Source organism: Ictidomys tridecemlineatus, chromosome 2 (assembly GCF_052094955.1).
Source record: "Ictidomys tridecemlineatus isolate mIctTri1 chromosome 2, mIctTri1.hap1, whole genome shotgun sequence".
Lineage (NCBI taxonomy): Eukaryota > Metazoa > Chordata > Mammalia > Rodentia > Sciuridae > Ictidomys > Ictidomys tridecemlineatus.
In genome coordinates, this window is record NC_135478.1 from 183476224 (window position 1) to 183488775 (window position 12552).

Sequence of the window (12552 nt, forward strand, 5' to 3'; positions counted from 1 at the left end):
TAAACACTTCAAAAAGCCTCTTTCTCCTCTCTTCTTTTTACGTACATGCCCTTGACTTTTATAATTGGCACTTCAACTGAGCATCGAACTGCGACAGAGAACGGAGAGAGACTTTTCAATCTCGTCGAAACTATATTTTGAAGTGAACGGTCCTGGTCTCACTTTTTTGGCGCTCGGGTTCAACTCTGGGCATTAGGTTCAGGTCGGAGAGTTGCCCTCCCCGCCCCCAACCCCACTCCAATCTCCTCAGAAAGCGTGTGGCAATGCGTATAGAAAGGTGAAGGGTGGTGGGGTCACCGCAGTCCTAGCAGCCGAAGGTGGGCGCTCACCTAGCCCCGCCACGCAGCCACTCCCTGCCTTTGCAAACTGTGCTCCCAGGAGCCCAGGCACCTGGGCCCCGGCCGCGGTAGCGGCACGCGCACGCGCACTCCACGGCCCCGTGCCCGCTCCTCAACATTCCATTCCACGTGTTGCTTGTTGTAGGCGCCACAGGTTCCCCACCTGCGCCGGGGCGAGCGGCCGCTCTGCCTTCGGGCTCTGAGGGACCACAGGGCCGGCGGGTTCCGGGATGGCCAAGCAATTCCCGAGGAGCTAAGGCTCACCCCCAACGCTAACTCCGCCTATTCAATCCCGGCGGCTCCCCTTCTCCCCCCTCCCGGTCCTCCTCCGGCTCCTGCCCGCCCCTTTCGCCCTGGTGGTAGGAAACACTCCTGTATCTAACTCGACGTGTCCGGAAAGCCCTGGCCAGTTTCCCTTTCGCTCTGCGGCCGCTGCTGCCAGCACCGCGGCTCCCTTCGAACCCGCGGGTGCAGCTGCCGCGGGTGAGACGCCTGGGGGCGACGATCCAAGCGGCGGGGCTCCCCTAGAACCATGCTGGACCCGTCTTCCAGCGAAGAGGAGTCGGACGAGGGGCTGGAAGAGGAGAGCCGCGATGTGCTGGTGGCGGCCGGCGGCTCTCAGCGAGCGCCGCCGGCCCCGGCTCGGGAAGGGCGGCGGGACGCGCTGGGGCGCTCGGGCAGCGGCGGCGCAGCCAGACCCGTAAGCCCGAGCCCCTCTGTGCTCAGCGAGGGGCGAGACGAGCCCGAAAGACAGTTGGACGAAGAGCAGGAGCGCAGGATCCGCCTGCAGCTCTATGTCTTCGTGGTGAGGTGCATCGCTTACCCCTTCAACGCCAAGCAGCCCACTGACATGGCCCGGAGGCAGCAGAAGGTGAGTTGCAGGACCGGGTGCCTCCTACTGCCACTTCTTCCCGGGGTTTCTCTTGGGAGAGCTCCAGGGCACCTGCCTCCGTCCTCTGCAAACGGCAGGATATACTATATTTTTGTTAGTCTTTGGGGACAAGGGAATCTTTGGGGCAAGACAGTGCTTTCGTCTGCCGGGTATGAGGCTGCAACGGATACATATCCCTCTGACCCGCGCTGACAGCTTCACCACCCTTGTAACCCAGACAGACGGACCTACAGTGGCCACCCTGCAGTAGTTGCACCTGAGCTGGCTGGGCTATGGTCGGATTAGAATGCAACTCCCATCAACTTCAATTTCTACCTGCAGTGGTGCATTCCTGCTCACCCAGCCTGGTGTGGTGTTGCTGGAACTGGGCTTTGCTGTGGGTCAGAATGAGTGCGTAGCTAGGTGAAACAGGTGGAGTCTGAGCACTCTTCTGTTAGGTAGAGAGATCTTCACTAGGGGGAAAGGGTAGAATTTTCCTTGGTGAATAAAAAAAAAAAAACAAAGTTAAATTTATAAGTTACCTGTGTTGTCATATAGCCAGGACATCAAATGCAAACACTGTAGAAGGTACAGCTTTGTAGAGAGGCTGTGGGTAAGTAATTCCTGGCCTGGACAGGCCTGCTGAAACCCACTATTGATGAAAAATAATGGATTGGTGCAATTGCTTTGTTTTGGGCTCTTTCCACACAAAGAGAAGGAGTTTGTATCAGGAGAAATGTTTGCCAACTTGAGTTTTGAAACAAGACCCCAGGGGTCTGATGCTCTATGTAGACAAAGGTAATGACTCCAATTGCCATAATTGGGTAAATGTTTACAATAGAAACTGTCTAGGAAATCTTTTTAATAGAATGCTGAACCTGGAAGGTTTTGTAAAATTCGGTAACAGTCCCTTTAGTTTGTGGCAATAGCAGGAGAACCAGAGAGATTGTAGTTTGCTTAAGGCATACCTAGATGCACAGTCCTTTATTAAAATTTTTCTGTAGTAGTAAATTCAGAATGTGAAGCATTTCTCTGAGGTTTTGGATATCCTTTGAATTAACTTTGGAAATATAACTGTAGGTGGGAGTAAATGTAGTCTCCCCACCCCTTTCTAACGGTCCCCACCTCCTCCCAAAACCTTCTGAACTCCATTTACCCAACATGTTTTTTATTGAGGTATGATAAATGGAAAATGCTGTATATGTTTAGTGAATACAACTCGTTGAGTTTGGTGATAAGTACACACCTATGAAACTACCTGTAATTAACAATACTGTACTACATAGAATTTTCTAAGATGATAGATTTTATATTAACTGTTCTTTGAAACTTTTACGAACAGGCACAGACTGCTGGGTACACACCTGCAATCTCAGCAACTCAGGAGTCTAAGGCAGGAAGATTGCAAGTTCAAGGCCAACCTGAGAAATTTAGTGAGACTATGTCAAAATAAAGAAATATAAAAAAAAAGGCTGGGGACATAGTATAGTGGTCAAGTACCCTGGGTTCATTCCCCAGTACCAAGTGGGGAAGGCACAAAGTGAACAGCTCTTTTGGATTTCTTTATTCTCTTGAAGTGTTTTATGGGTGCTTCTCAACAGAAGAAGGCTAATCACATAGATCCTTCAGGTAACCCAACCCTTTAGGGAGTTCACAGACAGAGCTTTAGAGATCTTGAAATCCTGTAGGCCTACATCTCATGTTGCAGCAGAGAAATAAATCAGAGTAGCATTTCCCAGACCAAACCATTTGGCACAACAGAAGCCACCATTCCTCAAGTCAGGGTTAAATGCCTGTTTGTTTGTTTGTTTGTTTGTTTTTGTAAGCCTGCTACTCCACTCCTAGATGAGACCATATGTCCTTTTTTGTTGCTTGAGCTGAGTCTGTTCCCAGGTACTCACCCATTGCATCTTCTCAACTCTAGGTCAAACAGCTGCCTACTTTAGTAGTTATTCTTAAGTATAGTTTTCACATTTATGTTTTAGTATCAGCCCATACATAGTTTTGGAGAGTCAACCAGTCTTCACTTTTACCCTTTGTATTATACTTAAGATTGTTTTTAGTGTGTTTAAGTCCAAAATCAATGTTCAGTAGAATCGAATCTGTTTCTATTTGGAACATTATGCTTGAATATGCTTTTGCAAAAAGTTGCTTACTAGTAGTTGACTTGTACTGTGAGTACTTGTTGCTTTTTGTAATTGGAGAGTCTCCCTTAGTTGTTCAAATAGTGTAGATCTCTCTGACTTCTGTTCAAATAGAATGTTTGTTTCTCCAGAAATTATTTGAATTGGTAACCAGGTGCATTCACAGTACTACAGAGGAGACTATTGATATAACCTTATCTAGAGATTACCAAAAATAACTCCAAACTTCAAAAAAGAAACAAGGCTCCACATATATTCTGTGCAAAAATATTTTAATGCTTAAAAATGTTTGTTTTCTAAATGTTGAGACTATCAAGCATAATCAGATGAATTTTAATGAATTTTTAAATTTTTATTAAGGGGAAGGCTGTATATCAATGCAAGGATTGTATTCAAGACTTATTCAAAAGGCCCCTCCACTTTCTTTTTTTCCTTTTACAAAGCATGCTGCTTGCTAAAGGGAGCTGTAGCAATTCTTGGCAGTCAAGTTTCCTCCTAGGACAAAATGAAATGGGAATTTAACTATGTTCATGTGAATTTGACGCACAAGCCAATAATTAATGCCAAAAACTTACTTTAAATCTGGAATTATACAGTTGGGTTACATAAAAGACATAACAGGATAATTGCAAAATCACTAATCCATTGTATATTTTTATTCTGTATCTAGAAGTCATCAGACATCCAGTAAAAAGATTTAATAGCTTAAATTGTTGTCATTGAAATGCATATTGCTGCTTACTCACTTCTCCCAACTTTGAGAATTTGGAGACTCAGAAACTGAGATCTGAAAGTGTCCTCATTTTGTAAGTGAAGAAAATTAATCACAGAGAAGAAGAGTTTTACCCTGAAGACCAGGACTCAGGATTCTCATCAAAGCCCTTTTATTGTAGGGCTGGATAGCTTTATGAACAAGAGCTAAGCCACAATTTTATTTTATTTTTTCACTTGTCTAAAATGGCCTACAAAACTAGTAAGAATTGTGTCCAGAAACTGTTTTTGAGAGCTTAATATCATTAAACACAAAGTTAACTAAAAATATGTATTTCTTTGCTTTTGGCCAGGCTATTTCAACTCGGAAGAGTAAAAATTGTCAGTTTATGCTGGTCATGCCCTCTGATTCTCTCCAATCTGGGGTGAATATGGGCTAGATAATGTGAGAGCACCATACTGTGGTGACACTGCCCAAGTGAACATATCCAGGGCTGCATGCATGTTAGGAGTATGAAGTCACAGCCATCACAAACTGTTTTCAATGGTGAATAGTGCTTATAAGCCCCAGTGCTTATTTATTTTTCTTGATTAACTTTATGCCATCAGAGTGCCAACAGTTATGAAGTTTGCAAGACTTTAGATCATTGGTAAAGGTGGGATTAGTGTTGAAACAAGAACAACAATATCACAGCCAAGCTTATCATGTATACTTAACAAAGGCAATTACTGAAATCATTAAGAACCTGGGGAAAAATAATAAAAGGGTCCTTGGAGGTTAAAAGGTAGGGACACTATGATAAGCAAAATGGTCAACATTGAAGGGGTTAAGAATATTCTCTTACGGAGGTATATTTGCCGGTTGCCAGTCTGAATTCAAAACCACATTTATGGTGCATCTTACTTAAAGTGATCATAATTTGGGTTAAACAGGTCTATAAGTTTCTAGTCACTGATTTCTCTTTTCATTATTTTTGTTTATATTAGTAAAAGTAATGTTGGAAAGGAGCCAACTATTAATTTTTTAACTAGAAAAAAAATGAAGAGGGCATTAAAAAGATTAACATGTCTCCTAATAACTTTTCATATGGTCCACATGCTCATGTTGTTTGCATTTATGTATGTTGCAATTGTGTCTTATTATTTCCTGTGCCGCCTTATTAAGGCACAGGAAATGTGCCTTATTAAGTAAACCATTTTATATAATGACTCCTACCACTTTGCATAATTTTCCTTCATAATTTTGAGTTTGAGAAGTATATACAAATAATACTGTGAAGCTGCATAAAATTTTCTTAGGTAAAACTGATCTGCAGGAGAGCATTAGGAAAAATAGTATTGAATAAAATAATATTCAGTGATTTCCTTTTTGCCTCCAATTCTCTCATCTGAATATTATAAAGGTTGATCATCAATAATCTGAAAATCCAAAATCTTTCAAAGTCTGAAATTATCTGAATGTTGACAAGTGGAAGATTTCAGGCCTGACGTCATCTGACCAGTCACAGTCAAAACACAGGCACACTAAAAATATTGTATAAAATTACCTTTTGTCTACGTGTATAAAGTATATATAAAACAAATGAATTTGATATCTAGACTTGGGTCCCATCTCCAAGATACTTTTCTTTTGGTACCAGGGTAGAACCCAGGGGCCCTTAAACCCTGCGCCACATTCCCCAGCCATTTTTATCTTATTTTTAGTTTGAGACAGTGTTTTGCCAACTTCCTTAGGGCCTGGCTAAGTTGCTGAGGTTGGCGTTGTTGCGATCCTCCTGTATCAGCTGCCCCAGCTGCTGGGATTATTGGCATATGCCACTATACCTGACTCTTGAGTATATCTTGTTATATATATAAGTACTACCAAAACAAACAAACAAACAAACAAAAAACCTTGAAACATGTCTGGTCCCATCAAGCATTTCAGATAAGAGTTATTCAACCTGTTCAGTAAAGTCACCCCTTTCTCTCACTTTGGAAATAGTAGTCCCCACTCCCCCTACTCCCAAGTCTTCTGACTGCTTAGGTTATTCCCACACTCAGGAGCTCAGGGAAAGAGCCAACTTTATAATAAATGAGCTACAGATTTGCAAAGGCTGGGATCACTTTTCTTACAGCCATTGTACTGAGTGGTACGTTGCCTTACCTTTGAAGCTTAAAACACATCTGTGGCCTGGTGCTGAATGTTCTTAGCATAGTGCACGTCATATAAGAACTTACTACATGTTAGGATACATACAAGCCTAGATTTAGTTAATGTCTCAAAGAATTAGTGTAGAGGAAAGATAATATAAAGGCAAAATAAAAATGTCTCTCACTCTTTGGAAACCAGTGTTCCTAAAACATATTCTGAGAACTCCAGGGCTCACACTATCCTTCTAAAGAAAACCATAAAAATGGACATACCTATTGGTATGGAACTGATGACTTCAAATAAATCTTCCTACTGTCAGTACCAGACCTCAGAGGCAAGAAAATAGCATTGAAAACCCCACACTATGCCTTTTTTGCCTGCAGGTTTCCAACTAACTTGGTAGTAGTCTAAAAAGCTACACTCTGAGGGAGATAGGATCATTTATTCTCTGATAAGGGAATACCTTGTCCTCTGGGGAATGAGTCTGAAGTGAGGCATTAAAGAAAGACCTCAGGCAGGACTTAAATTCATGTATGAAGATGTGAATTTGGTGTCAACATACCTTATATATAATCAGAGATATGATGAATTATTGTATAATGGTGTATTCAGAATTGTAATGCAAAATAAATAAATAAATAAATAAATAAATAAACAAACAAATAAATAAATAAATAAATAAATAAAATCTGAGAGAGAGAGAGAGATGCTTGTTACTTCACCTGGTTCGTCTAACCCTCCACAAGTGTTCCAACACCTCAGCACCTAGTTTGGCGAAATGAGTTGTGCTAATGAGAACTCAAATGGATTAATTAATATTGCTGTTTGCTTCTTTAGTTCAAAAATGAAGTTAGCTGTTGTTTTGATATATGATGACTACTTTTAAAGTGAAATAAAATATTAAAATTGTGTGTTCTCTTTCTTTTTGTTTTGTTTCAAATGGAAACAGCTTCATTTGTAGTCTCCTGAGATAAACAACACAGTTTGTAGGTCATTAAAGACATTCAAAACAAAAGTGATTAAACTGATGGCCAGGTGATAAAGTATGGGAATTTGGAGTGGAAAAATCCTACCAGATATCGTAACCTATGAAGCAGGCTACTTTTGAATTGTGGTGCTACTTAAATGCATTTCAAATTAATGAGACCTTATTTGATTAGGAAGTAAGAGGTGGATTACATACCCATGATGCTATTTCAGTTTTTAGGTAGGAAAAGAACTAATGACGGTAAAAAGTAGACATATCCTTGGGACAAAGGACATATTCCCTAGAATTTGAAGCGTAGGTTAGCATTACATTATGGAATTATTGTCCCAAATATCTAACATTTTATGATCACTGTATTCAGACTGCCTAAAGGTTTTTATATGATTTCCTTTCTTAAGAAAAATTATGATTCTTATCTTTGGCTGCATGTTAGAACCACCTGGAGAGCTTTTAAAAATCCCATTATCCAGGTTATACCACCAACTAATTAAATCAGTCTATGGGGGTATAATCTTAGTTTCCCAGGTGATTTCAATGTACAGCTAAGGTTGAAAACCACTGTTTTAAAGAGAAGCTACAGGAAAAATGGCTTATTTTCATCTAGGAAAGGGGAAAGTGTTTGCAATAATGAGTGCGGCTACTGAGCAATTAAATGGTTGTTCCATACTAAGGAAAAGGCAATAGTGATATTCTAAGCAAGGAACAAAAAAGGACATCTAAGTAATAATCTAGAGTTCCTTGAGTTAGGACAGAGGGAAGCCCGTGCATATGTATTTGTACTTTTAAAAGGTGTCTTAATTAGGTGATAAGCTGGAGGCTGTTAAATTACATTAGCACTTGTAATTTATTCATTATAAGACCATGGTTAGATTACTACATTAGCAACGACAGAAAGTAAATATTAGATGCTGAGCATGAATGGTGCTTTCCATTCCAAACTGAACTGGGAGGGAGGACACAGTGAAATCTCAAAGTTGGCAATGACACTAATACCCAACTGAAGAGTCTCTTTCACTAACATTGGAAGGTATTCCCAAGTAATTGTCTTATTCAGTAAAGTTCTTAGAATTATTTAAATAAAGATTTATTTATGAACATTTTGATATTTTTCTGCCATCTTCAAAATTCTAGCACTCATCAAGTGGACAGTACAGGAGAAGTACAGGATAGTCTTTGATTTCCTCAAATTGCATTATTGGATTAATCACTGATTTGCACTTGGGAGCTTTCTACTTTGGAAAGCATCATTGTTCTCTGCTTTGCTCCTAGAAACTTTATGACTTCAGTTTGTAAGTGTTATGGCTTGAATATTTTCATTTTTATAACCTTGAAGTTGGTGATGAATTTTTACAATAGAAGTGTTACTGGGGCAAAGGGTCTGGGTGCTTTAAAACTGTCTAATAGCTGAGATGATATGTAATTTGATCCTTTGTGATTGCTTGTGAGGATGAATGTGTGTGTCTGTGTGTGTTCAAATGTCCTTTTCCCATATTTCTATTGACATTTTGGTTTTGCTTATTAATCGCTAATATAGGAAGGATAGTGTTCCTTTTCGGAGGGTATTTCTGTAATCTGCCTTTCATTTGGTTTTTAGATTCACTTTAATTGGTCTTAATAACTTTTTATTTCTCATTTATGCTCTTAGACAATAATCAGTTACCCATCTGGAATGAAAGTTTGAGGTGAGGTGTTGAATTTATTTTTTCTCACAAATAGCTATGCAGTTGTTGCAGTCTAATTTTTATTGAGCTTTAAGACCAAATTAATTATGTTGTTTCCTTCATAAATTCACTTGTCAATTATTTATTGAGCCAATAATGTGTGAGTTTTACACTAACCACATATATCTGAGGATATAGCATAGGGAGTAAAAACAAATTCTTTCATGGGCTCATGTTCAGTAATTTATATGTGGTTTGTATGTGAATGTTTTTCCTTACATGCCTTTCTGAGTTACCTAATTGAATACCTTAATCTATTTTTTTCCTATGGACCACATCATGTAATTTTGTTCTATAATTTTGACTTATGATAACTATATTATACTATTCTGATGGGATTAATTCACTCTCCTATATAAAAAATTCCTTCCTTTCATTATTATTCTCTTTCTTATCCCTTTTTTAAAAATAGCACACCTGGACAAAATATTTGCTCAGCCTTTTTCTTCTCTTGCACTCTTTCATTGTATGAACACATTTCATCTCTCTGGGCCCTGGTACTTCATTTGTTAAGTGGGGATAGTCACACCACAGAATTCCTATTATGATTGCAGGAGATGATGTGTATAATTTTCTTGATGTTGTGCCCACTGCATGCATATACTTCACTTTAAATGCTCTCACTTTTAGTTGCCAATTTAAATGCCTGTTTGAAAAACAATGGTATTTTTATTATATCCAGTCTTCCAGGAGCAGAGCATATCTCTTTATTTAGTCAAGCCTCTTATTTTTGGGTAATGTTTTATAGTTTTCATTATGTTGACCCCTTGCATTTATAATGTAGATTATTTAAAAATATATTTTGTTCCTATTGTGACCTATCATTTCCTGTTTTGTTTATTCAATTTTGGATAAGTGGTAAACTTTTTTGTTGCATTATAATTATACATCATAGTGGGGTTTATTATGCCATTTTTGTACATGGACATAATTTGATCAGTCCCATTCCCTAGTACATTCCTTTCCATTCCACCTAGATCCACTTGTTCTACTCTACTGATCTCTTTCCTATTATTATTATTTTAATTGGCTCATTATGTATAAAAATATACATATCGGTTATTTTAATTGGTACATTATATATATTTTATGTAATCTGCAGGATTCATTGTGTACATTCATACTATATGTAGCAGAATTTTGAAGATTTCATTCCCTAGTACTTCCCTGTGCCCTCCCTTCCTTACCTACATCCCTTTCTTCTTTATTGGTCTTTTATTTTCATGAGGTCCCCCTCCCCCCTCTGTTTATGGGTGTTTTTTTTTCTTTTTTTGTCTCCCCCCCTCCCAACTTCCACATATGAGAGAAAACATTTGGTCCTTGATTTTTCTGAATCCGACTTATTTCACTTAGCATGATGTTAAAATTCTGATTTTTTTGTTGTTGTTGTGATAACTTTTCATCTTGATTGTACACAGTAAACTGTGTTGTTTAGCATTGATCCTTCTAGGTTTTCTGATAGGGAGTCGAGTCATGTGCTGACAGGGGTGACTTTATCTGGTCCTCTCTAGTATTCATACCTTCCTTGTGTTTTATGTCACTACTCGTTAGAATGTCCAGGACAATATCTGTACTTGTTACCAACAGCCTTGTCTAATCTTTATTGAGGAATGTTTTGGGTACTTTACCATATTATGTATGTATTTTGGTACATTTGATACATTTCCAGATTACATATTGTTGGTTAGGATTTAGGATGGGTATTTTCATTATTAAATAGTTATATTTTTATTTTTATTGCATTAATAGGATAAAAAATCAGGAGTTGATGTTGAATATTATCAAATTTCCTTTCTTCATCAATTGAGGTGATTGATTGCTTAGTTTTGTTAGTGTTTCCATATTGGATTATTGGGTTTCCTGTTATTAAGCCATATTTGCATTTTCAAGATAATTTCTGATTATGAGTTTTTTAACACACCTTTGATATTTTAGTTCCCCATGGTTTTATTTCTTCTTTTTTACACTGATAGTCATAAGAGAAAGATTTATTACTTTCTGGTTTAACCTGTTGTCATCACAGGTTTGGTTTTATGGAACAATGATGTGAATTGAGAAACAGTTTACTTTTATCTTTGCTCTTGAAGAGTGTATAACTACTTGTACTTTGGGAAGAATTTATTTATTAAATTATCTACATCTAGAACTTAGTTTAGATTTTTTTCTTTTATTTTTTCTTTGTCGATTAGAATTCCTTCTTATTTCAAGTAAAAAAAATGATAATTGAATGCTTTCAGAAAAGCAGTCATATTTTCAAGTTTATTAACAAAGAATTGAATTTATTTTCTCTATCTTTTACATTGATTACAAGTCTTTAGAGTATATTTTCCCTTTTGAAAATCTTCATTAGATTTGTCAGATCATCTTGTCTATAGAAATATACCTGTTTATGAAATCCGTTCTTTCAATAATCAATAGTCTTGGACTGAATTCTTTTTCCTTTTTAAGGAGGCTTAGGGAAGAGAAATCATAAGAGTATATTTCTTTCATCTGACTTCTTGGTTAGGATTATTATACTCTGCTTTGTTGTAAGATAATGAAAATAGACAAAGCTATAAATTTATCTCAGTACAGTTTGGCATTAGCTCATATGTTTTATTATGAAACTTATTTTCAATGAAATATTCAATCCTCTTTCAGTTTTTTTCTTTTTCCTTGAACAAGATAGTTAATCAAAAGAGTACTTTTAAAATTTCAAGTATTTGAGAATTTTTGTTTCCTTTTATATTAATATATTTTAAATTTTGTGTTGGCAGAGAAAGTGGTTTACTGACTATTCTTAGTGTTGTAGTATATAATTAGTTTTAAGTTTTCTAGCACATTCAATGTGTATTCTGTCATAGGGATTAAAGTTTGCTATACGTTCAATAAATAGCAATTATTAGAGTAATCATTCCTATATTTTTGTCTTTTCTGTCATAAGCTATTCTATATAGTGTATTAATTTATTTTGCATTTCTAGTCATATCTAACTCATGAATTTTGATGCCAGCCTGATCAGTGTCCAGATTCATAAGTATAAACTTACTAAAAAGTAACTCCCTTTGATTCATTTTATGCCTATGTTAAAACAAGGACTCTATTTGGTTGAGATTTAAGACTGAAACTTCTTTTGTTTAGGCATGTTTCTCAAAGACATAAATATCCATATTACATACACACCCATATTCACCTACATATGCACATTTAAGCATGTATATATACATATCTACATATGCATCTACATGTGTGTATATATAGGTATTCTATATTGCATAAGATTATTTTATACATTTTTTGCCTGATCTTTGCTTAGTAAAGGGATTTGAAACATTTTCTTAGTCATCACTAATGTCTAATATTATTGCTTTCCCTTTTGTTTACTATTTTCTGCTTCTTTTGGATTTTGTTTTCTTTCATTTGCTGCATGGACACTCTTTGTACCTTTTTAATATATAGGGTGTGCCAGGAACAGTGTGTGTGTGTGTGTGTGTGTGTGTGTGTGTGTGTGTGTGTGTGTGTTACCTTCTCCTAAGATCACTCTCAGGGGCTCTGGCTGCCTGTGTTTCAGGGCACTTGGCTGTCTCTTCCTGGACCTAGGGACCTGAGGAATGACACTGTACTAGCCTTCGCCTGCTGGACTCTAGGGTATGCTTACTGTTATGA

General features: G+C 37.7%; 1 protein-coding gene across 9 annotated transcripts in view; it reads left to right on the plus strand.

The window, feature by feature from the left end:
• Positions 1–475: 475 nt before the first annotated feature.
• Positions 476–12552, plus strand: part of Cadps2 (calcium dependent secretion activator 2) — a 494758-nt gene continuing 482681 nt past the window's right edge. For 4 of the 9 annotated variants that reach the window (XM_078040296.1, XM_078040298.1, XM_078040299.1 and 1 more), the window contains exon 1: positions 478–1209. In XM_078040296.1, the coding sequence (XP_077896422.1) occupies positions 871–1209 (339 nt within the window). In that variant the 5' untranslated portion in view covers positions 478–870. Of the gene's footprint in view, positions 1210–12552 lie in introns of all 9 variants that reach the window. The other 5 variants (XM_078040301.1, XM_078040302.1, XM_078040303.1 and 2 more) reach the window with 2 other exon arrangements.